General features: G+C 36.3%; 1 protein-coding gene across 1 annotated transcript in view; it reads left to right on the top strand.

Moving 5' to 3' along the window:
* LOC127028984 (zinc finger RNA-binding protein-like) overlaps nt 1-24,849 on the top strand; it is a 44,237-nt gene extending 19,388 nt beyond the window's left edge. The window contains exons 6-20 of the mRNA XM_050914665.1: nt 778-1,025; nt 2,034-2,225; nt 5,033-5,318; nt 6,257-6,450; nt 8,304-8,423; nt 9,404-9,549; nt 9,917-10,079; nt 11,755-11,960; nt 12,203-12,353; nt 13,896-14,037; nt 19,065-19,162; nt 19,997-20,092; nt 23,143-23,254; nt 23,365-23,462; nt 24,301-24,849. Of these exons, the coding sequence (XP_050770622.1) occupies nt 778-1,025; nt 2,034-2,225; nt 5,033-5,318; nt 6,257-6,450; nt 8,304-8,423; nt 9,404-9,549; nt 9,917-10,079; nt 11,755-11,960; nt 12,203-12,353; nt 13,896-14,037; nt 19,065-19,162; nt 19,997-20,092; nt 23,143-23,254; nt 23,365-23,462; nt 24,301-24,480 (2,432 nt within the window). The 3' untranslated portion in view covers nt 24,481-24,849. The remainder of the gene's footprint in view (nt 1-777; nt 1,026-2,033; nt 2,226-5,032; nt 5,319-6,256; nt 6,451-8,303; nt 8,424-9,403; nt 9,550-9,916; nt 10,080-11,754; nt 11,961-12,202; nt 12,354-13,895; nt 14,038-19,064; nt 19,163-19,996; nt 20,093-23,142; nt 23,255-23,364; nt 23,463-24,300) is intronic.
* The last annotated feature ends 1,947 nt before the right edge of the window (nt 24,850-26,796 follow it).

The raw sequence follows: 26,796 nt of genomic DNA, 5'->3' as shown, positions 1-26,796 counted from the left end.
AGTAGTTAAAGATGAAAAGATGTTAACTTTATGGCCAGATGGTAATCAACTGGCATATTATAGCTACCTTGAACTTTTTTGTTTTGTTTTGTTTTCTGTTTAAAAAGGGATTTTAAGACTTCCTTGAAACAGAGCCTAATCAGAAGATTAAAATAGTTGAACTAGTAGATGTAGAAAGTTTATGGGAAAACTGGCTCAAAGGTATGAAAGCCCAGTTTCCTTGATTTATTCAACTTTGATACTAGAAATCAAGGAGTGTGTAGACAGGGTGTGCTGCAGAGGTTTTAGCGGGCAAGCAGCTTCTCTGCACTAAAACAATTTAAATCAGTGAAATAGAATGTAATAGCACTAGCCATTCTGTCTTATCTTCCCCCCCCCCCCCAATATCTGTCCTCCTTTTCATTTTGGAAGACTGCTTACTTCAAGTGGCCTTTGATAAATCTTTTATTAAAATTCTTGTTACATCATACTCGGTCTTACCGGATGTACCAGGAAATTTCAAACATTCTTTAGGGATGCTTTGATATATCTAACATAACTGCGTGTCTGCAAAGATTTGTCTAAAATCAAATATATTCCTGATACAAGTGGTATGCTATGTATTTGTATACTGTGAAACATCAAGAAAAATTCAGACTGCCTAACAAGATCTCAAATCGTTTATATCCTGCCCTGCCCCCACCCAACTCTGTCATGCAGCATGCTTGGAATTAGTGTATTATGTAATTGATACATGATGTACAGTGATGTAACATTTATTTTATTTTGATCTTTGAGGTACCTCTTATTCTGGCTATGAAGCAGCAGTGTATTCAGCTGCATCGTCCTATTACCAGCAGCAGCAGCAGCAACAGAAACAGGCAGCAGCAGCAGCTGCTGCTGCTGCTGCAACAGCTGCTTGGACAGGGACCACCTTTACTAAAAAGGCACCATTCCAAAATAAGCAACTGAAACCAAAGCAACCTCCCAAACCGCCCCAGATCCACTACTGTGATGTTTGTAAGATCAGCTGTGCTGGACCACAGGTACCTGTATTATGTAATATTCTGCTATACACTTGAGTCATAATTTTTTTTCAGCTAAAAAAAAGACCCCTTTAAGAACATTTGTTAATTTTTAAAGACCTGATTCTATACTTTTACTAAAGGAATAATTAAATGAAAATGTGTGCTGTTATAGAAAGAGGTCCTATGAGAAGAAAAAAAGATGCATCCCCTTAGCTTGTACAGAGAAGCTTCAGCTGTGCTTTGGACTCCAGAAGTATTCTAAACTTTGAATTTGATTTGCTTTTTTAGCATAGCAAACTTCTTAGAAAATACTTTTTTCAAAACTTTGTGAATGGTAAGCCTGAAAATTTATTTTTCATTGTATTCCAGCATCCCAGTTTAGTTTCACAGTGGGTACAAGTGCATAAAAAGTAGATATCAATTCATGCAGAGTGTTTGTGTGTGTGTGTGTGGCAAAACAGTTCTTACTCTTTAGGTAAATTTGTCATAATTTCCCCACCCTGTCTGCTCTATAGATTGCCAGTGTTGATATAGGAACAAATAGCAACTTCTGCATTTCATTTTCAGCACAACTTTATTTATGCACTAACTTCTTTTGAATTTATTTTTTTTTGTTCTCTGGATACATTTAATAACTGTGGTCTTGCAGTTTGAGGAAAATTCAAAATCAAGAATAATTCAATGCAATGCAGAAAACTGCATCTCAGTTGCAGTTTTCTGATCTTATCAAGCTTTCAATGGTAATATCTGTTGACCAGTACTTGATTGAGGAAGTGAGAAGGTAGAGGAGAAAAGACCATATTGTATTACTTAAAAGTGGAATCCTGGTGGTGAAGAAAATTTCTTGGTCTTAGAAGTGACCTGCTTATGCCTTAGAGCATGTCATATGGAAGAAATGTTCAGTGTAGGAAGTATTTCTCGTACAAAACGTGTTTTATGCTATGTTCTATATTACATGTATTCACATGAATGATGAACGAGCAGTATAAAGACAGCTTATTGTGTGTGTATTGTTTATTTAAACAGACTTATAAAGAACACTTAGAAGGCCAGAAACACAAAAAGAAAGAAGCAGCATTAAAAGCTTCCCAGAACACCAATAACAGCAGCACTTCTGCTCGTGGAACTCAGAATCAGTTGCGCTGTGAGCTTTGTGATGTGTCTTGTACAGGAGCAGATGCTTATGCTGCCCATATCCGTGGAGCCAAGCATCAGAAAGTAAGAACTTTCTCTTGTCCTTATTATACAAGTCAGTAGTATATTTCTTCCCATCATTTTTTCTCATCTTAAAGAGGAGAAAATACGCAGAAACAATATAATTTGAATTATTTTGTTTAAAGATGTTTAGTTCTGCTTTTTGTTACTGTCGTGGTTTAACCCCAGTCAGCAGCCAAGCACCATGTGGCTGCTCCCTCACTTCCCCCCCCCCCCCCCCGCTTCTGGTGGGATGGGGAGGAGAATTGATGACTAAAGTAAAATATAATAATAATGAAATATAATAGTAATGAAAAGGAATATAACAAAAAAAGAAGAGGGGGAAAAAAAGGAAAAAAACCCAGTGATGCACAATGCAATTGCTCACCACCCACTGACCGATGCCCCAGCAGCAATCCGCCCCTCCTGGCCAACTCTCCCCTCCTGTTTATATACTGGGCATGACATTCCATGGTATGGAATAGCCCTTTGGCTAGTTGGGGTCAGCTGCCCTGGCCATGCTCCCTCCCAGCTTCTTGCACACCTGCTTGCTGGCAGAGCATGGGAGACTGGAAAGTCCTTGGCTTAAGATAAGCGCTCCTTAGCAACAACTAAACCATCAGCGTGTTATCAACAGTATTCTCACACTAAATCCAAAACCCAGCACTGTACCAGGTACTAAGAAGAGAGTTAACTCTATCCCAGCCGAAATCAGGACAGTTTCAAACTTATCTTTAAGCTCACTATTAGAAGGGCCTCGTTGGGAGAAAGGGGGGAAAAAATATTGCCACGACATCAATGAGAAGAGGATGTATTGGGGAAAGTATGTAAATCATAGGAAGAAGGTGTAGAGTAAGATGGGGAAAAGCGTCACTGAGGACATGCAGTAGCGTGCTTATGCCCCCTAACTCTTTTCAAGATTTTTCTTGACATTCTTCTTATTTGTCTGGTGCTGTGAAGCTCTCGGTGCGCTTTGAAACACTGTAAGCTGAGTCAGTGCCAAGGGACGGGACTATTATGCATCGCTTTTGGTATGTCTTGCAAAGAAAATTGGCATATGGGAGCAGGGAACAATGTCCTGTAGTAGACTTTATAATGAGTATGTTTGGAAGAGTTTTGATAAGCATGCTTTCCCTACTGTCTGGGTGCAGTTAGGTGGGCATTGTCAAATAAAGACTGTGGGCTGCACTGTGAACCCCTGTGACTTAGGTTTTAAATTTGACCATACAATAGTAAATGGAATGGCAGTGTAGAATGTGTGTTTAGATATTATAGATTTTCCTCATAACCCTGGAAAGATTAATGTCAGTAACAGATACAGTATTAATATTCAGCTTTTATAGCTCTTTGTATCTCAGAACACTGTACAAAGTGGCATCGGTAACATCATTCCTATTAAAATAAATAAATCTCATAGTAAATTTAAAACAATTTTCCCGATATTATCTTTTGTTAGTACAAGAACAAAAATTATAATTTAGATAGACTTGCCTAGTGTTCGTTCTTTCATTAATGAAGTTGAGCCATTAAATTTTTGGGTTGTGCCCAGTAACTCCATAGGTATATGGAGTATGGTATATATTATCTTTATATATTTGGATGTCGCTTTGTCTTCCTCATAGATAGTCACTAACTAATGCTAATTTAGGTTGTCATCAGTGTGTAAATGAAATCTCAAAGGACTCTATTTCTTTGGTACACTGAAGAATCTTGTGCATTCTACTGGAAAAAAGTAATTTTGAAGAGTTGCTTGAACTTAAATTTATAGTATTATGTGACATTAACATGTCTGTATTCTGATGGGGAACATGCTTAAAAAATAAGAACAAAAAACGAAGATGTGTATGTATACAGTTGTGTGCATATCATGATTGTGTACATGTGTTTGCATTAAAGGCATGTCTAGCAGATTTGGGTGGGGTTTTTTTGTTGTTTTTGTTTGTTTGGTTTGTTTTTTGTTGTGGTTTGTGTTTTTGGTTTTTTTTTTTTACTGCTACTTTCAAACCCAGTCTTTAGTTTTCATTTTGCATGTTTTGTTCTTATGGATTACATGCATTGCTTTTTCAGGTGATGGTCAGCTGTCACCAAAAAGTAGTATTCTATCTCAAGTATGTTGTGAAAAGGCCTCTGCTTATTACTTCTAAGAATAAGCATGTACCTCTTCACTTTCTATGAGATACTAAAGAGCTCTGAAATATACCTCTTGCATCCTCCTTAACTGTCTCTGCAGATGTGCCTTAAAAAAAAAAAAAAAAACCAAACCTTTGTCTAAGGAATATCTTCAGTTTTGCTAGGTAACCTGGAAAGTCTTTCAATATAAATACTCTTAAAATGTAGTGATCAAAAGAGACAGTGTTGTTGAATCTGAATTAAATAACTCTTATTTACAAATGTTATTTGGAACCAAAGTAGTTCAATGTACTACAATTTTTGGAGGGAGAATAAAAAGCAACCAGGCAACAAAACAGTCACGTTGAAACAGTTTGAGCAAAATGTTTCCTTGAGTTTTACTGGCTTGTGAGTTTATTGGCTTTCTGTTCTCATCTACACAAGCTTTTGGAGTAAATGTCTGAATTTCTAATGGAAATAAGCAATCTGAGATAACTATTAACTATTTCCTTGTTACAGATGACAAGAACTTTTACATGTCCCTTCCCCTCTCCCCCAAGATCACTTTTTGTAAAGAAGCAATAACTTTTTAGTTATATTGATTTATTTTAATTTTTTTTTACTGATATTGATGTTTCTGTTAAAGCTTCCATAACCTATAACAAGTTTGTTTTTTATAATTATCCCAGGGAGATCATATTATGAATTTCTCTTTATTATAGGTAGTAAAGTTGCACACAAAACTTGGCAAACCCATTCCTTCAACTGAACCAAATGTGATTACCCAAGCTACTTCCTCAACATCCACATCTGCTTCCAAACCAACTGCCTCTGCTTCAAATATAGCAACTAGCAGTACTGTGAACTCCTCTGTTGTATCCTCTGCAGTGAAAATTCTTACTCCCACGGCAAATGCACCACTTAACACGGTGTCCAACAACAAAACATCTTCAACCTCTGCTAATATAGCTGTAAAGAAAATATCTACACCGAAAATAAACTTTGTTGGCAAGTACAGAAGTCAGTCTTTATTTTGAAACCTAACCTATTCTATTTTTTTTTAAAGATCTTAGTGCAACAAATACAAATGTATTTAGTTAACTTTATGCATGAGTAACTCTGTTGTGTTTAAGAGAATTACTGATAGGTGAAAATAAGAATGTATATAAAAGTTTTGCTTCACAATTTATGGTGTTTTCTGCCCTGTTGTCTCCACCTGACCTCTCTTGGAGGCTTCTCCCACCTTCATAAGAAGCCTTCCACCTTTGGTTTCTTATGTAGTAGCTGTTGGAGTATTGCAGTTTATAGTCCAGTTGGTCCTAATTTCAGTTTACAGCATGGGCTGTTAAGGCAACCTGCAGTAGGTTGGCAGTTGATAACTGGGCAACTGAAACATCCTTGTAACACTGGAAATCTAACAGTGGAAACTTTTGAAATAAGCATGACAGACATTTAGAGATAGGAAGCAGTTGTTCAACAATAAGCTATCCTGCTCTTGAAGGAAAGACCTATGCAGTTGCAACACTGAGAGTATACTACCTTTGTTAGTACAAATATTATAAGGTTTTGAAGTACTTTTTTGGATCCATTTACAAAAAAAAATAATCTGATGACAAAAAAAAGATTAAAATATATTTGCTGAGTTGTTCCCATTCAGTCCTATCTCTTTTGAAAAAGCATGAAAGTGAATGGTGAAAATTGCAACTATATAAAGCAAAAGTTTTTCTTGCTAAAATAAAAAACTGTTTAAATAACTTTTTGTTAAACTTTTTTAAAAAAACCTTTAACTGTATTTAAAATATGTTTAAGTTTTAACTAATTTTAAAAGACTGATAATGCTTTGGCCAGAACATTGATATTTACAAAGAAAGTCTTCAGTTTGCACATCATGTGTAATCATATTCTCATTTTATGAAAGTTAACAATTTAACTTTTTTGATTTGTAGGTGGTAATAAGCTTCAGACAACAGGAAGTAAACTGGAAGAAATGAAATCAGCTGAAAGTGTTAAAACAACAACTGCTGCTACAGTACAAACACAGGAAGTAAAACCAGACATAGCAACTGAACCAGTGACTCCTACAGCTCTTGCTGCCTTGCAAAGTGATGTCCAGCCAGTGGGCCATGACTATGTAGAGGAGGTATTGATATGAAAATGTGGATTATTTTTTAACTATTTTAGTGAAAACTTATTCAACATGAAACAATCACAGAATGGTTGAGATTGGAAGGGACCTCTGGGGGTCCAACCCCGTTCAAGCAGGGCCACCTAGAGCCAGTTGCCCAGGGCCATGTCCAGACAGCTGTTGAATATCTCCAAGGAGGGAGATTCCACAAGTTCCCTGGGCAACCTGTACCAGTGCTCAGTCACAGTAAAAAAAAGAAAAAGTGTTTCCTGATGTTCAGAGGGGAACCTCCTGTGTTTCAGTTTGTGCCCATTGCCTCTGGTCCTGTCACTGGGCACCACTGTAAAGAGCCTGGCTCTGTCCTCTTTGCACCCTCCCTTCAGGTATTTATATACATCAATAAGATCCCCCCTGAGCCTTCTCATCTGTAGGCTAAACAGTCCCAGCTCTCTCAGCCTTTCCTCAGAGGAGAGAGAGGCTCCAGTCCCTTCATCATCTTTGTGGCCCTTCGCTGGACTCTCTCCAGCATGTCCACGTCTCTCTTGCACTGGGGAGCCCAGAACTGGACACAGGACTCCAGGTGTGGCCTCACCAGCGCTGGGTTAGAGAGGAAGGATCAGCTCCCTCGACCTGCTGGCAATACTTTGTCTAATGCAGCCCAGGATGCCATTCGCCGCCTTTGCGGCAAGGGCACATTGTTGGCTCAAGTTCAACTTGGTGTTCACCAGGACCCCCCAGGTCCTTTTCTGCCAAGCTGCTTTCCAGCTGGGTGGCCCCCAGCATATATTGGTGCATGGGGTTGTTCCTCCCCAGGTGCAGGACTTGGCACTTCCCCCTGTTGAACTTCATGAGGTTCCCGTCAGCCCATTTCTCCAGCCTGTTGAGATCTCTCTCTCTGGATAGCAGCACAACCCTCTGGCATATCAGCCACTGCTCCCAGTTTTGTGTCATCAGCAAACTTGCTGAGGGTACACTCTGCCCTGTCATCCAGATCATTAATGAAGATGTTGAACAGGACTGGACCCAGTATTGACCCCTGGGGTACACTGCTTGTTACTAGCCTCCAACTAGGTTTTGTTCTACTGATCACCAGCCTCTGGGCCTTGCCGTTCAGCCAACTTTCAATCAACCTCACTGTATGCTTATCCAGCCCATACATCAACAGCTTCTCTATGAGGATATTATGGTGAGACTGTGTCAAAGGCCTTACTGAAGTCCAGGTAGACAATATCAACTGCTCTCCCCTCATCTACCAGGCCAGTCATTTTATCGCAGAAGTTTATCAAGTTGATCAAGCACAACATCCCCTTGGTGAAGCCATACTGACTACTGATGATGATTTTCTTGTCCTTAATGTGCCTGGAAATGGTTTCCAGGATTAGCTGCTCCATCACCTTCCCAGGGATTGAGGTGAGGCTGACTGGCCTGTAATTCCCTGGGTCCTCCTTGAAGATAAGAGTGACAAGGCATTGAACCTGTAAAGGCTTGTGCATATGTTTACATTCTTGTATTGTGCATGTTTCTTGAGCTCAGTGGGGCATTCTTCATGTGGGTGGCATGATATATGTGGATGAAGTCTGATGTAAATTTTTCATCGTTTGTAATTATTCAACTCAATATGTTCAGGCTTGAGTTTAAAGCTGTGTACTCTTTGGAATGGAAGAACTTTGTTCTTTACCAAACACAGTGGTGTGTCTGTCAGAATTGAAAGTTCTATTTTGCCTTCTTTCAGTTACTGTGTGAACTTTTTAGCATGTTTTGAGATGGGTAGACATTATCCAGTGTCACTGAATTAGATTAATTTTTACATCAGCTTTGGCTTTTTTTTTTTTTTTTTAAAAACAATGTGTTATAACTTTATTTTCCAGGTAAGAAATGATGAAGGAAAGGTGATCCGCTTTCACTGTAAACTTTGTGAATGCAGTTTTAATGATCCTAATGCCAAGGAGATGCACTTAAAAGGGAGACGGCACAGACTTCAGTATAAGGTTAGTAGAAATGCTAATGCTTCTATCTGAAAATCCACCGGATGTCAGCTGACTGATTACACGTTCTTACATTTAAAGACTAGTCAAAAGTAGGTACTCTGAGTAAACAGCATATAAAAAAAGCTAGAGAAATATATTTCTTAGTCTGCATTACTACTTTAAAGACTATACTCCCTGTGAAACTGCTTTTTGGTTTGGTTTTATTTTTTAAACATTTTGAACATTGCTTTCAGGCAACCTTTGCAACATTAAAATATTGTACAACGTATGCAAGCAACAGTAGGTGCTTTATGTTGTTTACAATGAATTTCAAATAGTGTAAAATAGTAGTGCTCGATGTTTTTGGCAGAATAAACCACATAAATCCTTTGTGGAGACATTTGAGAAACAAGTGTTGCAGACTTTTTAGTCATGAATGGAGAGACACCTATACTGACATATGGTGTGCATTTTGATTATTATAAGATTATATAGGAAGAATCTACTGTGGTCACAGGAGATACAATGAGCCTGCATAATCATGAAAGGGATGAAAGAAGAGAAAAAATTGCCAGAAAAATGTATTCAGTAACTCATGATTATGCCCATGTATGAGGGACCCTTCAGGAACAGGGCATCAGGAAGCACATTGTAGTTAAGATGAAATGTTTTTTTTCAGGCTATAGAGTAGTCATCCTGCTACAGAATGAACAGCAAATTGCTTAGTATTTCATGTAACATTTTAATCTTAAATTGCTTTGTTCTCATAGTTGAAGAGGGAATTCATGCTATTTGTAATACGTTGCTATTTCTTTCCTTTAAAATACTGGATGCAGATTTTTCTTCTTCAACTATTCATTCAGTGCAGTTCTAAAACTGCATTTTACTCCCCTTGATTTTATCGTAGACCAGTAGTGTGTGTTAAACATGTCAGAAGAACTACGTAACCTTGAGATGACAAGAGGCAAACCAACATTTCATTCATTATTTTTCTGAACTAGAAAAAAGTAAACCCAGACTTACAAGTAGAAGTAAAGCCCAGTATTCGAGCAAGAAAAATTCAAGAAGAGAAGATGAGGAAACAGATGCAGAAAGAAGAATACTGGAGAAGGCGAGAAGAGGAAGAACGCTGGAGGATGGAAATGAGGTAATGCGTTCTGTTTTATCAATGAATGAGACAAAGGTGCAGTCAAATTATCTAAAACTAACTCTGCTTCTGTAGTTATTTTGAATACTTGTTTTGGGAACTCTGTACTGTCTTGTTTTAAATTAAGTTGTTATCCCTCTGGGTTTTTTATTTGTTAGTGTTCAATCCCTCTGAGGAATGTAGACTTACTAGAATTATTTGCTATAAATTCAGGCCCACTTTCAAAATAACCATTCATTTTAGTTACCCTCTGGAGTTCACTGGCTCATGACTACTAGAAATGAGTTAGTGAGGACATCCAAGAATTTATTTAGAATGGTTGGAAGTATTAACTGCTATATAAAGAGAACACTTTGATGCACTTCAGGCGATATGAAGAGGATATGTACTGGAGGAGAATGGAGGAAGAGCAGCATCACTGGGATGACCGTCGCAGAATACCAGATGGAGGCTATCCTCATGGTCCTCCGGGACCTCTAGGCCTGCTGGGAGTTAGACCAGGAATGCCTCCTCAGTCCCAAGGACCAGCTGTGAGTTTCTTAACTTGGGGGGGGGGGGGGAAGAATCATACTTACCAGGAGACACAGTTAAGAACTATAAATTATTCAGTGCTACTTCAGTTGTCTCTAGTGTTTCTTAATAAAGGATTTGGAAAAGTGAAGAAAAAATTATATACTAATGAAACTGTGTAGATGGATCTGTCTTCCAAAATAAGTCCACTTATATGACGAAAGGATGCCTTGAAGACAAATATTGTTTCTTCTGAAATACAAGTCACACTGGATTTGTGTACTACTTTTTATTTTATTTAATTGCATTATACTTCATTTATCTAATTGTGGACAAATGTATGGATAAAAAGTGATTGGATCATCAGTCCCAGAGGATAATGGTTAGTGGTGGGTTGTACTCTACCTGGAGGTCAGTAACAAGTGTGGTACCACATGGGTTTATCCTGGGATTTGTCTCATTAGCACCTTATCAATGATCTGAAAGGTGATGGAGTGAGTGCACGCTCATCAGTTTTGCAGCTGACACAAAACTGAATTGGTTCAGGGTGGGGAGAACAGTTGATACCTTTGAGGGCAGGGCTGCCATCCAGAGGGACCTAGGCAGACTAGAGGAATGGACCAACAGAAACTTTATAGAATTCTGCAAGGACAAATGCCTAATGCTGCACTTGGGAAGGTATAACCCCTTGCACTGAGGGGCTGGGGAGTGATAGGCTAGGTAGCAGCCCTGCTGAAAGGGACCTGGGGTTCTTGGCAGATAGCAAGCTGAACATGAGCCAACCGTGTGCCCTGGCAGCAAGGAAGGCCAACAGCATCCTGGGCGATATTAACAGGAGCATAATCAGTAGATAAAGGGAAGTGATCAGCTTTCATTAGACCCAAATTGCAATACTGCATTCAGTTTTGGGCTTTCCAGTACAAGAAAGATACTGATAAACCATAGCAGGTTCGGTGTGGGGCTACCAGGATGGTCAGGGGTCTGGAGTGCGTGCCCTGTGAGGAGAGACTTGAGGGATCTGGGCTTGTTCAGCCTGGAGAAGAGCGCGCTTCAGTGGGACGTAATAGCCTTCTAATACCTGTGCATTATAAAGACAGTGGAGCCAGGCTCTTTACAGTTGTGAGGGGGCGAGATACAACCAGCTTAAGCTGAGACAAAAGAGGTTCAGACTGAATACAGGAATTTTTTTTTTTTTTTTTTCACACAGACATTGTGCAGCTTCCATCTTTGGCGGTTTTCAAGAACCGACTGGATAAAGCCCTGAGCAACATGATATGGTCTTATAGCTGACCATGGTTTGCACAGGAGGTTGGACTAGAGGACCTCCTGAGGTCCCTTCCTATTTGAATTCTTCTGTGATTCTATGAAAGCAATCATGGATACTTTATTTTGCAGCAGTATGCAAGTATTTCCCAGTTAACAGAAAGACAATAGATATTTATGTTGGGGAGGTACTTTTGATCCTGGGATTTCATAATTTGTTTATTTTTGATACATTTCATGTTTTTTTCAGACATGATTGATTGTGACCAGTGTAAGTTGTTAAGGACACTTCAGTTCATGTTTTGTTACATTTCAATGATTTGAGGTTTGAATATTCTGTTGTTTAGCTACATGTTTGGTTTTTGGTCACATATCATCTGTGAACTTGAAAGTGTACCCAAATTTCAGAACTGTGCTTTTTTGTCTGTTTAGCCTCTACGCCGCCCTGACTCCTCTGATGACCGCTATGTGATGACCAAACATGCAGCTATATATCCAACAGAGGAGGAACTTCAAGCAGTCCAAAAAATTGTTTCTATTACTGAGCGTGCTTTGAAACTTGTTTCTGACAATATGACTGACCACGAAAAAAGTAAGAGCAAAGAGGGAGATGACAAAAAAGATGGCAGTAAAGACAGGTATTTTTTTCTTATTATTTTTTAAAAATTTCATCACTTGTTTCTGAAGTCATTTTATGTTTTTCCTTGCACTGTTATCAGTGCTTCCAGGGATTCTGTTCTCTTTGGGTTTTGATATGACATATGTCACTATGGCCTCGAGTATATGGAATACTCCTATCTTTTTTCCACTTTTCTATCTTCAGGATTAGTTTAATGGTTTTTATATTATTTTAAATGCAACTTTTAACTATAATTCACAGAGCTTTGAAAGGAGTTTTACGGGTAGGCGTTTTGGCTAAAGGTTTGCTACTCCGTGGAGACCGAAATGTCAATCTTGTTTTGTTATGTGCTGAGAAGCCTTCAAAGATGTTACTTGGTCGTATTGCTGAAAGTCTTCCCAAACAACTTGCAGTAAGTAGTATTTAGATTTTTGGATTTGAATTTTTGTAAAGATACTGTAAAAATCTGTCCTCAAGTCAAATGTCTGCAGGGCTGACTGTGCTGCATTTCATAGCTCAGGTTCAGTTTCTTTTCATTTTCTGAGTGTTTCTGTCTGAATTCAGGGACTATGCTGCATGTTTTGCTTTCTGTATATTGTGTCTATACAAGTGTCTAGGTGTTTATGCTAGTGGTGTAGTATCAATCATCATTTAATAGATTTAATTTAACTGGGAAATAGAAATGAGCAGAAGAAAGACTATTATCCAATTACCAGAAGTGATAGAGGTAATTTGTGCAGTGTTACAGGAAGCTTGCACTGCCTGAAGGTCAAAGTTCTCCATTAATGCCAGTCTGTTTGTACTTATGTCTTGGTTCCAATTTGTATGTGTCAGTGCTTTGTAGTCCCGCAATTAGTTAACTAAGTCTTGTGGTTTGGTTTTTTTGGGTGGGGTTTTTTTGTTTGTTTGGGTGGGATGTTTTTGTTTTGTTTTTGTTTTTGTTTTGTTTTGTTTTTTTTAATTTGGCACTTTAAAAAAAAAAAAAACCAACCCAAAAGTACATGCAGTCTTAGACCATTCAGCAGAATTCATATAAACCATTTGCTGTATTTCTACAAGAAATGAAATTACAAAATAAAGTCTTTAGCTCCGGTGCTCTCTACTGAACAAAACCTGTCCACCATCATTATAGAATGCTTGTCACAGCATTAGTATTTCAATGCAGTCTGGTAAAATGCTCGGCAGAATCAGTGGCATGGTAGAAGCATTAGCAGGATCCAGATTAATTAGAAAACAATCTTGGGTTTGCTCTTGTTTGAAATAACAGAACAGAAGAAAAATTAAAAACTGCACATCTTGGTCCGGCTTTGTGGAGAAGTCACTTGTCCCTGTAGTTTGTGGAAGAAGGTGACAGAGGTGCCTACAGCTTCCTTTTGGGGGTATTTAGAATTATTAAATCTAGTTGCAAGAAGCAATTCTGAATAACCACCTTGTTACTCTTACTTCTCCCCCCCGGTGTTTATCTTGCACTTTGCTCTCATCGGAGGATGTTGTGACAGCCAAGTATAGAATGTGCCTAGCAGTACCCATCCTGTAACTGCGAGCTTGAAGAACCACCACTGCATCTTTGTGCTTTTTAAAGGCTCCTGTGTTCCAATGAGAAACATATCCAATTGGCATTTTAAGTGGCACCGAGGCTTTTCTTTATCTCAAACACTGTCAAGATTCTTGTTATGTAATTTACTTAGTATATGAATTTCCTTTATGGGTAGATTTTTTTCTTTTGCATGCTTGGTGACTGCTGTGTATTTTCATTAATGATTTGGAAACAGTATGAAGTCCATATATATCTTAATTGTGTATACTGTTGTTTCTTTGAATACAGAGGTATCTGCTTCATATAATTATATTGTGTTTCTGTCTTTCTATTAAAAAGACTATGTTGAAATCAGTTTTCTTCCCCATACTTTTCTTGGCCACATGCTAATAGAAATTTCTGTTTCTCGATATTTAGGTAATAAGTCCTGAGAAATACGATATCAAGTGTGCAGTCCCAGAAGCAGCGATAATTTTGAATTCATGTGTGGAACCCAAAATGCAAGTTACTATCACACTGACATCTCCAGTCATTCGGGAGGAGAACATGAGAGATGGAGGTTGGGAAGTTGTTAAAGATGTTACTTCTTTCTCACCTGTGTTTATATGTTTATCTCTTCTGCTTAAGATGGCATTAAGGTCCTAGAAGGCAACATGCTGGCACAACTAATGTATTTGATCGAAACCTTGTTTTTCAACAACCAGTCTTGGTAGAGAACAGTTGGTTAAAATAAATGCTTATATGATGTGTTTAATTTTTAAAAATTCTAACTTTATGTCCAACCTCAGCTTTCTGGAAAAGGTACAAACTTGACTTCCCCCCCCCCCCCCCCCCCCATAAAATTATGTGGAAAACTAAGTATTTTATAGCAAATGGCTATAAACTGGCTTTCTAGAGCAGTCTTGCCCTAGGAGAAAGATTGTATGGTTTTAGAAAAATCACAGGGTTTTGGGTTTAAACTGGATCAGTATTACCATCACTTACACATTCCAAATAGCAGTGCCACTTAAAATGCACTTTTATAATACTTTTGATGGTAACAGTGCTTCTAACTTTAAAAGACGATGCAATTTTTTTCCAGCTCTCTGAGGTTGCTTTTTGGTCTGGAGTGCTTTTTGAGTATATTTAGGCTCCTGGTATTACAATCAGTCTTCTATCCAACTGGCAAACCCAGACTAGTACCATAAGAAATGGCTTTGTCGCTGAGCTGAAGCAGAAGGTGGAGCTTGTAAATCAAATTACCTTTCTGAAGTTCACAGTTTCTCTGGTGCCAGCAGTGTTGCTTTAGGGTCTGTTCTGTAACACTTTCAAAGCTCCAAAAGCTTTTAAGCCAACAAGCATGATTAATGTCTGCAGTACATTGGTTCTTTTTGTTTACGGGTCAGATAAAATTAACTTTTGTTTCCTTTTAATCCTGTATTTTCATAGTTGAAAGAGATCATGGCAAACAGGGTTCTGGTGTTTGACAGTGAACCTACAGATAGGAAATCTAAGGCTATCTTAACACTTCTCATATGCAGGTTGAAAAAATTGTATGTTGTATATATTCATGTGCTTGTGTATATATGTATTTATATAAGCCACAGAGGCTTTTTTATTTCATCTCATCATTACATGTCCTCTAAAATACTTGAGGTTTTTATATTGCATTAGTAAATGTTCTGTAGCTATGACTAGTGCATTGTAAGCAAGCTGTGTTAACAAAGTCGTCCTACATAATTGGAAAGAAAAATTTCAAGATACATTCTTTAGTTTGGATGACTTCTGAAGAGTCTTTGAGTGCTTTGTACATGATTTTTAAGCTGTGCATATTATTCCTAGCTATAAAGACTTTGTATGTGTACTGTCACACCCGACCAATTCTACTTGTTTTTTGACAATCTGTGTAACGTGACTCTCGGTTTGTCTGTGCTGAATCAGACTTCACATATTATTTAAGTTCATAAAGAATACTTAACTTAAAAGATTTGATTATTAAATTATGTTAACCATTAAATGAAGTTAACCTTAAACACCATGTTTATTTCTTAATGTACTGTGCAAAAGTGCAATATTGATTCCTGCCACAATACTCAATTTCAATTTTCTGGCCTAAAATTCTATGATGTAGAGTAAAAAGAAAATAAATTTCAAATTACTACGATCCATCCCTTAATTTATGTCACCTAAAGGAAACAAATCTGTATTTTTATCTGACCCACACTTGAGTTAAAATTATCATTGAGTTTATTCACTGCTGAATGCAGTACTGCCTCTAGGCAAGCAAAATCAAGTTAGATTTCTCTTCAAGACACTGAGCAGTATAAAATGGATGTGCAGAAAAGTTCACTTTTGAAACTAGAGCAAATAGAAGACTGAATTGCAAATTATTGCAGCAAAGAAGGCCTTATGAAGACTGCTGCTTATTTTTTGCTGCAGAGTAATAGTATGTGTTTGTGTGTTTTCTTACTGCAGCTTCTCATGCTCTGTGTCTTACAATGGTTTAAAGTTGTTTGGTGTTTTTTTGTTTGGTTTTTTTTTTGTTTGTTTGGGGTTTTTTTAGCCTGCTTGGGGAGCTAGTTCAGGTGTTAAGGAAGGCTTTACCGGAAGAATCAGTTTGAGTAAAGATGAGACTAAGATTTGCATGTGGAGTAGAATCATGTTTGATGTGTAATAATCCCATTACATGATAAAAGGCTAAAAAAAAAAAAAATACAGTGCGAAATAAAATTGGTAACTGCATAGCTACTGTTCCTTACAGTATTGTGCGTTTGACAGTTTACTGAATCTGATATATTCAAAGTGCTCTAACCCCTGCTGTGGAATCTTTCCTTCAGCAAACAAAATGTACATACTTATAAACGCATATATGTGTGCGCGTGTGTCTTTTTTTTTTAATCCTTAGCTAACAGCCCCGGTCCAAAGCCTTCTAGCAGAGGGACTTGATTCCTGTCAGGGGTTGCTGCCAAGACATCGGAAGGATTTTTGACCAAGGTTTTCTAAAGCTCAGTGTCACACCTGCCATGCTTTACAAAGGAGGGGGTTTGGATGCATAGTCCTAGCATCTACTGTTCTTTTGTGTGGTTTTTTTTTTTTCCTTCTTTTTGTCTTTGTCTCTCTCCTAATATTAAGCAGTGTTCACACTAGTCTTGAAATAGTTGACTGGGTAAAATGTATTTCACGTAATAAAACTTACCAAAATTGATATACCTGTTAACTTTTAATGAAGAGGTAGTGTGGACACAGCATGTCTAACTGAAGATTAACCCCTTATATTTAGGTTAGTAATAAATTAAGTTATATAGGGTAAGAATTCGTGTTTGTGTTCTGTAAATTAATTCAGTTTTTTTGTCTTAGCTTTGACAGAGTGGTAGGTTAGGCATCTGAATTTAGTTAAATAGTCTTTAAGGGGTTAATCCTGAAATGTGAAACAGATGCAAAAATCCACAGATTAAGTATTACAAGAGTTTCCTTGATACATTTTTTCAGTCAATGTATTCTCAGTGCAATAGGTGCATTGCAACTTCTGACTTAGTCTTTTTAAGTTTCAAGGGTATTCATATGATATCTATTAGTAGCACATTTTAGATCGACATTTCCAGCACTAAGATTCTCTTCTGTGCACTTAAACTGTAATTCTTTTTAGTAAAATTATTTTCCAAATTGAAGTTTTTCAGAGCTAGAAGTAACTGGAGTTTCAAATTATGTAGTGAATTATTGTGATAAAAGTTTGCAGTGTCACCTATTTGCATATTAGTTTTAGAAGAATGTAAAAAAAATGACTGATTAGGCTACTAGACCCAACAGACCCATATTTTTATTTTTAATTTCTCAACCTTTCTTTGCCTCTTTTTACCTGCTGTGGGTTTTCTCTAAATGTACTCCTTGTCTTTTATATCCAAGTTGTACTTGTTTCATCAGTTATCTTACCTGGCACCTCTCTTGTATAGGTTTGAGGTTTTTTTTGTTTTATTTTAAATGAAATACCACTTTAAATGTCTTCATTTGCTCTGTAAATGCCTTGTTAGTGCAGTTTTTCTTCTTTCCACTTTAAAATATAGTTCATAAGATTGAATAGCTGTGTGAGAAGATACCAATGTTCTTCACAGCTTTGTTCTTATTTTGAAATCCTCCCCCTTTTAGCCCTGTGCAGAGCAATGGGACTATCCTATAAAAAAAAAAAAAAAACCCAAATATGAATGTAGTACTTCAGATTAAATTTAATGATTATGTTGCAAAGTTGTAGCACCATGTTCATTCATGGCTTTTTAGTTCTCTGTAAAGTATCCTACTATTTATTTTACATTTGTGTATAAATAGGTGGTTTCAGAGCTGTGTCTCTGCAGCATCCCTAGAAGCTTCTCCTTGCTGGCATGTTTCATATTTTTTTTATATATATATATATATAAAAAATTTTATTCTCAGACTTACCTAAATTTATATCTTGCTGAAGTAAACTATATTGTTCCATACAGCCAGCTCCTGTGAAATGAATGCCATTGAGCGAGGGCTTTTTCTTTCGTCGTATCTGGTGTATCACCAGTTATGCTACCAATATACTTTGTCACTAGTCACAATAGCCATTTTCATAATTAGTAAAACAAAGAACTTTTAAAGCTGATCATTGCATTATATCCCTATAATTTTTAAGTAACCCAAAGATACCATTTCATATTGTTCAGTGGTTCCAGTTTCATTGATTAAACCACTTCCAAAAAGGCCTTGTGGTCTTTTCCTTTTTGGTAACAAAGTAATCAGCTTGGTAATTTAATTAATCCTTTTCTGAACATTTAAATATACAAGATCTACTGTATTTTCTTTATCTTTCAGACATTCTGCTTTGTTTTTTAAACTATTTCTTGCTTTTCTTTTTCCTGCTGAGTCTTAAGTAAAGCAGTCCCTTTTCAGATCCTTCCTTGCATCCTAAATGATATTGGAGCACGTATATCATGGGCTGAGGAATTTACTTATATGAGTAAGAGAGAGGGTACTAGAAAGTAATGGAACTCTAATACTGAAGAGCATTTCACATTCCTTTAGTCGGGTTTTTTTAAAGCAAAATCATTTCCATTTTAAGTTTAAGGTATGATTAAAAATAACATAATTACTAAACATCTAGTACTTTTAAGATTTTTTTTTTTTATACTTTTTCTTTTAAAGAGTAGGTCCCAAGTAACGTGTGACCATTAAAATTTACAAGAAACTAAGTTTGAATGTTTCTACTTGGTTAAAGTGGATTTTTGTGTTCCTTCTGTCTTGTGTTCTCTGTGCTGGTGCACTGTGTCCAACCATCCTTCCTTCACTATTTAATTTTAGGGGATATGTGTTTTTCCGGTGTTAGCTTAAATAAAGAAGTACTATGCATTGCATAATCTGCAATGCATTTGAAAACAACCTGAGAGCTAAAGTATAATATGCTCTTGATCTTCATACTGGGTTGATGCCCTAATCCTAATTGAATGGCTTTTATTGAACATTTACAGTTGTTGTTCAAGTGTTTAAACTTTAAATGGCATGTGTGACATTGAAGCTACTTTAAGGAAGTGTCTTGCTCACCTGGTCAAACACCCATTCCTCACTGCATTTTGCCAATTCAATCCATTTTAGATGTAACCTCGGGTATGGTGAAAGACCCACCGGACGTCTTGGACAGGCAAAAATGCCTTGACGCTCTGGCTGCTCTACGCCACGCTAAGTGGTTCCAGGTTCGGAACATCATTTTACTTTCTTCTTGTAGCCTTATGAGAGATTAGTTCAGTTGCAATATAAATGTTTAACTGTGTGAAAACACTCAGCGTTGTTCATGCTAATAATACTTAATATTTTTCTGGTCCCTAAATTTAAATGTAGAAGGTTGAGTATGGAGGAACTGCTTTATGCGGTTATTGCTCATTTGACATGATACCACCCCACCCCACCCCACCCCCCCCGGTCATTGAGAAGGCGATGTTGAAAGCTTGACTCGCTTGGGGTGATTAATGTTGTATATTTGTTATATATTCCATAAGGCTGCAGAGTAACTTTTCTTTAAATAATGGAATATGTGTTTAAAGCTTTGTGTTTAGATTTAAGACTTTTTTCCCTATTTCTTTAAGTGTATTAAGTGTAGGGAATGAAAGGCGAGAAGCAACTGTTTGGTTTAGTGACTTTGCGTTCTGGCAAAGGCACAATAAAGAAACCAAACAGATTCCCTTGACCTTTCAGTCTCTATACCTATTTCTTAGACCTTTATTCTTTTTATTTCTAATATAGAAAGATACTGTATTTATTGTTACAAGTGAACATAGGTCAAAGTGTACAGGGGATCAAGAAATATTATTCTTGTATAACCTGTGTGCACTTTGATTTCTACCACCTTAAATTACTAACCTTGTATAAAATACTGCTGTAAATGGCAGCTCATGGAATAAAGTTGTAGAATGATTTGTTTCAATCTTGTATCTGAGCTTCCATTGAACCAGTGGTGTTTTAGTCTTTCAACAAGTCCTATTTGCTGTAGGTGTTGGGATTAATTAATTTGATTTTGCATTGCGCTCAAGGCTAGAGCTAACGGTCTGCAGTCCTGTGTGGTTATCATACGTATTCTTCGTGATCTCTGTCAACGAGTTCCAACTTGGTCTGATTTTCCAAGCTGGGTGAGTAATGTTCTTTTGAATGAGTCTTTTAATGCACATGGTACTGCAAGTAAAGCATAGGAAAGCGTTACTACAGTTTTAAAATGTAGACTTTTTCAAGGAGTAATGTAGGGTTTTGTTTGGGGTTTTTGGGTTCCCCCCCCCCCCCCCCAACAAATGATCCAGATTCCCTCTAAAAACTTAATTTTCTGAGGTTTTGTCATTTGGAGCTGGAATTTTTTTTCAAAAGGAATTTTCTTGTTCTTTTGAATTCTTTGTGGGCAGCATTCTTTTTCAGCATTCTTATTCTTATTCATTTTTAGCATTTTTTCATTTACTCTGTATAAAAGAATCTATTTTTTTTCTAACCACCTACTCTGAGTTGCTTGGACTTTACTGAAACTGATTGAAAATAATGTCAGCTGTACCCAGATAGCTCTGTGATAACAGAAATGCTACTTGAAAGAATAAATCACAGTAATTCCTGCGTTCATTAATATATCCTTTCTGCAAGATGAAATACCACAGTACTAGTCTGTGGATGTGTCACCATTACCATTTTAATCAGTGTCACTTAGAAACAGATCTCTAGGTTGTACCCAGTTACCTCTCTCAATTCTTGCAGCCGAGTGTTCTTGGAGCATTCCTTTTATATTGACTATCTTAAATGATGCTCTCCAGGAGTGCAACTTGTGCTCCAAATATTATAACAGATGTTCAATCTGTGGACTGGACAAAGTTAGTCTGAAACAAAATCTCTGAAATGTATATATGTGGAGGTAAACTCAGCTCTGACTGTTTTGTTTCATAGACCAAATCCTGTTGCACTGTGCTGCTTCCTAATGTAGACTTTTCAGTTTTGGCAGGAAGAGTGCTAACATTGTCAAGACAGTTACAGTAGTTGGCATTATTTCAATGAGAAATGTTTTACAACTGTACTAAGCTTGCAGACAATTTTATTAAATTACTTCTGATAATATTTATTCAATATTTAAAGTAAAAAAAAAAGTTCCAGTTTCTGTGCTATACTTCATGAAAGATACACTGTACAAATATAGCTTAAAAGAAGCTTAGTAGTATGTAAGTGCCCTCAATATCACTATGATACTGAGTTGCCAAAGAATAAACCCTGGCATACTTTTAGAAAAGCATCCTTAGAACTATTGCAGCACACAGATGAAGAACAAGGAATGTTTTTTTTTTATTTCTCATAATATCTGTTCTAAGGCACAGTCAGAAGGGAAGAGAGTTATGAAGCATTGTCAGGCCTAGCTGTGTCTCAGTCCTCTCCAAAAGTGCTTCCTGGCTTGCTCCTGGTACTTGATGCATTGCCAGTGACGTGAATCAACATTGAAGTCTGTGTAGTCAGTTGTTCTTTTGGCCTGTTGGCAAAGTCTTACTGACGAAAACAATGACAGAATGAAAATGGTGATTTTAAAGATATGTAATTTCTGATAGTCACAGATGAAATTTTGTAGATCAAAGAAATATATTTTTCTGGATACAGAACTTCTGACCTGTATGCTAGAAGTCTGTTACAAGCCAAAGAGCTGCCAGAGCTTTTCAAAAAGAGCCTAAGTAGTTGTAATAATAGAAAATATTAGGAAGTCTAAACACAGACATTAGTATCAACCTCTTTATATACCTAAAAATAAAAACTAAATTAGAAGAATTTTGTCAAGTTCCTAAAAGTTAGAAGGAACTAATATTTCAAGGTTGATTATTCCCCCCCCCCCCCCCCCCCAAACTTGAAATCCAGCTTTTCGTGCACATAAACAGCAGGGCATCATAATTCACATTTTCCTAGGATTAAGTTGTGGACTTTAGTATGAGGATCCAAAAGAACTAGACTTGAATAAATGCAATAACATGAACTGCTTTTTTTCTTTCCTGCTGTATTTTGTTTCATACTTGAAAACAACTAAATTACTGTTGCTAAAACTCAAAAGCTTGATCCTGAGTGATACAGCGGGAGTACAGAAATACCATGCTCAAGAATTGAAATTTGTCAGTTAAATTGAGCTAAAATAGAAAGGAATGGGCACCCTTAGTGAAGGATTGTAATCAACACTGCCTATAGTTACTTGCATGCATTAGAATAGGCATTTATTCTTGGAAAATAAAAATAAAAGGCAACATTTGAACAACTGTAAACTTGGGAGAGGAACCAAAAAACAAACTCCCAAAAAACCCCACCAAAAAACAAGAGGCACACATTGTTTGAAAATGAAACTTGCCAAAGAGGTGGTATTGAAACATCCATTTAATGCTGAAAAAGCTAAGGAAAGCTATTCTTTACTTTTGCAAATATCTTTTATAGGTTTTTCTGGAAAAAATAGAGCCTAATAAAAGTAAACAATGGAAATATTCACAGAAAAAAACAATATTTAAAATACAGCTAATCACTTAAACCATTTTAACTAATATCAAATAATGTGTAAATTTTAGAAAACCCGTTTATCATCAAGGTTTTTTTACACTTGTTTAACATCTGAGTTAGTGTTAGCCTATATCCAGGAAAAAACTTGCTGTGAACTTCAGTTTTACTAAACTGAAGAACTAGTAACCACTTAAATGTTAAAAGGTCATTAAATTTTTGATGCTTTAAGTTTCTGTATTCTTGTAGAAAAAAATAATTTCTCTGTAGCATCCTGTTAATTTCATTAGATGAATGAAATTCATAATTTCATACTGTGTGCTGTTTATTCATGTGGCTGACAGATTCCAGTGACCCACCATGTTTCATGCTCTCTCAAAAAATGGCTGGACAAGTTGTCTACCTGCATATGTAGGCTACTACTGTATAAATTTCTACAAAACTTTTGAACAACTTGTGATGAGAAGAAGCATATCAGTATCAGTACTCAATGTTAATCTTGCAGCAGCTTTCTTTTTATTCATAGTTATCTGATTTTTTTCCATTTTAACTGAAAGCATTCTGTGATGTGTAATGTTCTTCAAAATTCCAGTATCAAAAGTTCTGTATTGAACAACAGTAGTAGGTTGGTTGGTTTGTTTGTTTGTTTTAATCAATCTTCTAAATTGGCTGGATTTTCTTATTGTTGGTCTAGGCTATGGAGTTGCTTGTGGAAAAAGCAATTAGCAGTGCTACTGGACCACAGAGTCCTGGGGATGCACTGAGAAGAGTTTTTGAGTGTATATCTTCAGGAATTATCCTTAAAGGCAAGTTGCATTTGATCAGTGTCTGTATACTTATGCTTAACTAATGTAAAATCTGTAATCTTGGTTGAAATAAGGTAGAGATGTGCTACTAATTAGCCTAACCGTTGTAGGTGGTCCTGGCCTTCTGGACCCTTGTGAGAAAGATCCTTTTGATACGCTTGCTGTAATGACAGATCAGCAACGAGAGGATATTACTTCAAGTGCGCAGGTAAGGAAAAGTATGTGTGAACTAAATTTGATGGCTGGTTTTTTGGGTGAGGTGGTTTTTTGGGGGTTTTTTGGGGGTTTTTTTTTTTGTTTGTTTGGGGTTTTTTGGTTTTTTGTTTGTTTTTTTTTTTTTTTTTTTTAAATGGAGCTATATGGTGGACATGAATTTTCCTTTATTAGAATATAGTCCAGTCTTTCAGATGATCAGTCTTAAGCTAGGCAATGAAAATGTCACAACAGAGAATGTATAATAGTGTTCATTTTTGCACTAAAATTAACGTATTTTCCTGAAAAGTTTGAAGCACTCCCATCCTATGTATATATATCTGTAAAGATGCTCACTCTACAGTAGTATGTTATTAGATTTAAAATTACATTGGCATTTAATATTTTATAAATAAATCTGTGTAATTTTAATTTTTAATATTTATTGTATCCACTTACAGTATTGACCATTCACGCTTGCAGCCTAAGAGGTTACTGCCCCTACCTCTTCATTTGATCCTTTTGCTAAAGATTACTAATGCGTAATGGGACATGTCACAAGCCTTGTCTGCTTCAGTGCAAGTCCAGCAGCTAAAACACATGTATATTATTTTTAAGCTAAGATGATGTACTTTGTACAGAAGCAGCAAATGTGACATACACATTTTATTGTGCATTTTATTGTGCGTTTTATTTATTATGTGCATTTTATTGTGACTTTGGGGGAAGGAAGAGGGAATAATAAGAGCTAAGGATAATATACACCACTAATGTTCTTCATTAATTGTTTGACAAAGTACTCGAAATTGACATTTGTTTCTAACAGAAATATCTTCTTTCTACCATTTTTCTAGTTTGCACTGAGACTCCTTGCATTCCGTCAAATACACAAAGTTTTAGGAATGGATACGTTACCACAGATGAATCAACGCTTCAACATCCATAATAATCGTAAAAGGAGAAGGGACAGTGATGGGGTTGATGGATTTGAAGCAGAGGGGAAAAAAGACAAAAAAGATTATGATAACTTTTAAAAATGTTTGTCATCAGTGCTAAGATCAAAGGTGATAAAAAGTCCATTTGTTGCCTTGCTTTTAAACAGACATAATAATGTCTGTTTAAAACATCCAAAACCAACTCGGTAATTAGATTTGGAAGAGAACAACCTAGCTCTTCTGTGAGATTCTGAATATTTTAATGGATGTACTGTATCAGACAAATTATGGATGGAAAGACTGCAAATGGAAACTCTGTTGTCATTGGAAAAAATAGTTTGAGGGTTTTTTCCTTATTGCATTTTCTTTAAATGTGTTGCTAACTTTAGTAACTTTTCTTCTTTTTTTATCTTTTTTTGTCTTTAAGTGCATTGTCATCTTATCTTGATTGTATTTAATGCAGCATTTGTGCTTCTGTTGCTATGTGTATTTTGACTTTTTATTTAGAAGTTTTTTTGTTTGCCTTTGACACTAGTTGTATAAGTTACTTTGTGTTAGATAGTATAAACTGTTCCCCTCCCAATTAATATTTTACAGAACTTTATTTTGTAAAGTGAGACTGCAGGAGTATGGGGGTTTTTTTTCCTAAATGTGAAGGGATTACAACACGTAATTATCCTGCCATTTGAGTGCTCAGAATTAAATGTTTTTGCCAATCTTGTGGCATTTGTCTCCTTAGTGTGATATAACGGTGTAATTAAGACAAATTTGTGTTAATCTAATCAAGATTGCTGTTAGTTGTGCATTAGCAGTATAAAAGCTAATATATACAGTATGGTCTTGCAACATTTTTAAAGCAATTACATAATTGATCAAAGTTTTGCATGATGTTTTTGTTTTTAATAGAAGGACTTTTAAAACTATCACTTTAGGTTAAATGCGTAGGTCTTTGTATGATTGACTTTGTGACATAGCAAGGCCAAAAAATAACTTTCTGAATTTCTTTTCTCAACATACGAGCAGAAGCGGGCATTTCCCATTTAGACAAAGTTAGTCATTCTTTTCAGTCAACTTTGTCGATAGGATATTAATGTCTCTCAGCCCTTAAAATAAATGTTTGTTATATCAGTGCCTGTGAGGTTATTCCTTATAGCTATTCCTGTATAAACTTTCTGTGATTTTTTTTTTCAATAATTCAAATTTTAAAAAGTGAAGTATTACTGAAAAAGTGAAGGTTATCGAAGAAAAAAAAAAAAAACCAGAAAATTATTTGATGTGGCCATAGTGTATGCTTATGTCTCTTTCAAAAAGCTAAATATAGCAGTGGTGTAGTAAAGTTACATCATACTGTTGATGTATGCTCTGGTACATAGGTGTGATTTGTTGTCACAGCACTACGGTGGAATATGCAAATAAAAACTAAAATGTATTAAATTACTAAAATTCATTATACACTGGAAACTGAAGTTTCACTCATTCTGTTCAATGTGTGTTATGCTTTGTTGCACACATTACAAAGATCATTTGTTATTTCTGGTACAATTTATTAAAAAAACCCTTTTGTTCCATTTTGAGGTTGAAAAAATCTTTGACCTTTTTAATAAATAGCTCTTGGAGTAGGGGGATGTTTTTGTTTGCAACACCTACTGCTGACAGCATGGGCCTGTGGAATAAAAATACAATATTTTAGAAAAATAGAGGGAGTCTTAAAGAAAAATTTTAATACAGTGTTCTTCAAGCATCAGATTGCAATTTTAAAAGGAGTGGTTATTAGTGGTTAGCAAATAAAAGGAAAGCTTTCTCATTGTAGGAAAGATTTCTTACCAATTTCAGCATCAGAAATACAATAATTAATGTGCGCTTTAAAATTACTTTAAAAAAAGATTACACTAGTTTCTGTTGTCCAGCCTTGATGCATAGCTCCAAGCATGTGCTTGTTCTTAGTCTTTTTTTAAGAGGATATCTTGCTGCCATGGTGTCTAGTTAGCCATTACTATTTCTTTTGAAAGCTACAGGTGCTATTCATGTGGCTAGTTCAACTCCATACCAAAGTTTCTTTCCTCATAAAGCAAACTTGTCTATTCAGGCATGTGACCCTAAAATTTAGGATTAAAAAGGTCAAAGATGTATTTTGGATTTCCTGTATTTTTGTTCTACTGGCTTTTAACTCTTAACCAGTTTCTGGATCTCTTGAACTATTGTATACTTAAAGTGATTCCACATTAAATATGAAGCTGTGACCATGATTTTTGCGCTGTGTGGTGAAGAGTGAATTTGCAGTTTGTTTCTGTTTTTCCTGCCCATTTTAACAGGCTATTTTAACTACGTAACTTCTGACTCTTGTTAAGCTAAGAATGGAAAAACAAGGTTTTAAAAAGTACAGAGCTAGCTTTGATTTTAAATATTACATTGTGC

Source organism: Gymnogyps californianus, unplaced genomic scaffold (genome assembly GCF_018139145.2).
Source record: "Gymnogyps californianus isolate 813 unplaced genomic scaffold, ASM1813914v2 HiC_scaffold_54, whole genome shotgun sequence".
NCBI lineage: Eukaryota > Metazoa > Chordata > Aves > Accipitriformes > Cathartidae > Gymnogyps > Gymnogyps californianus.
Note: the sequence above shows the minus strand (reverse complement) of the source record. Positions and strands in the feature narration are given on the sequence as shown.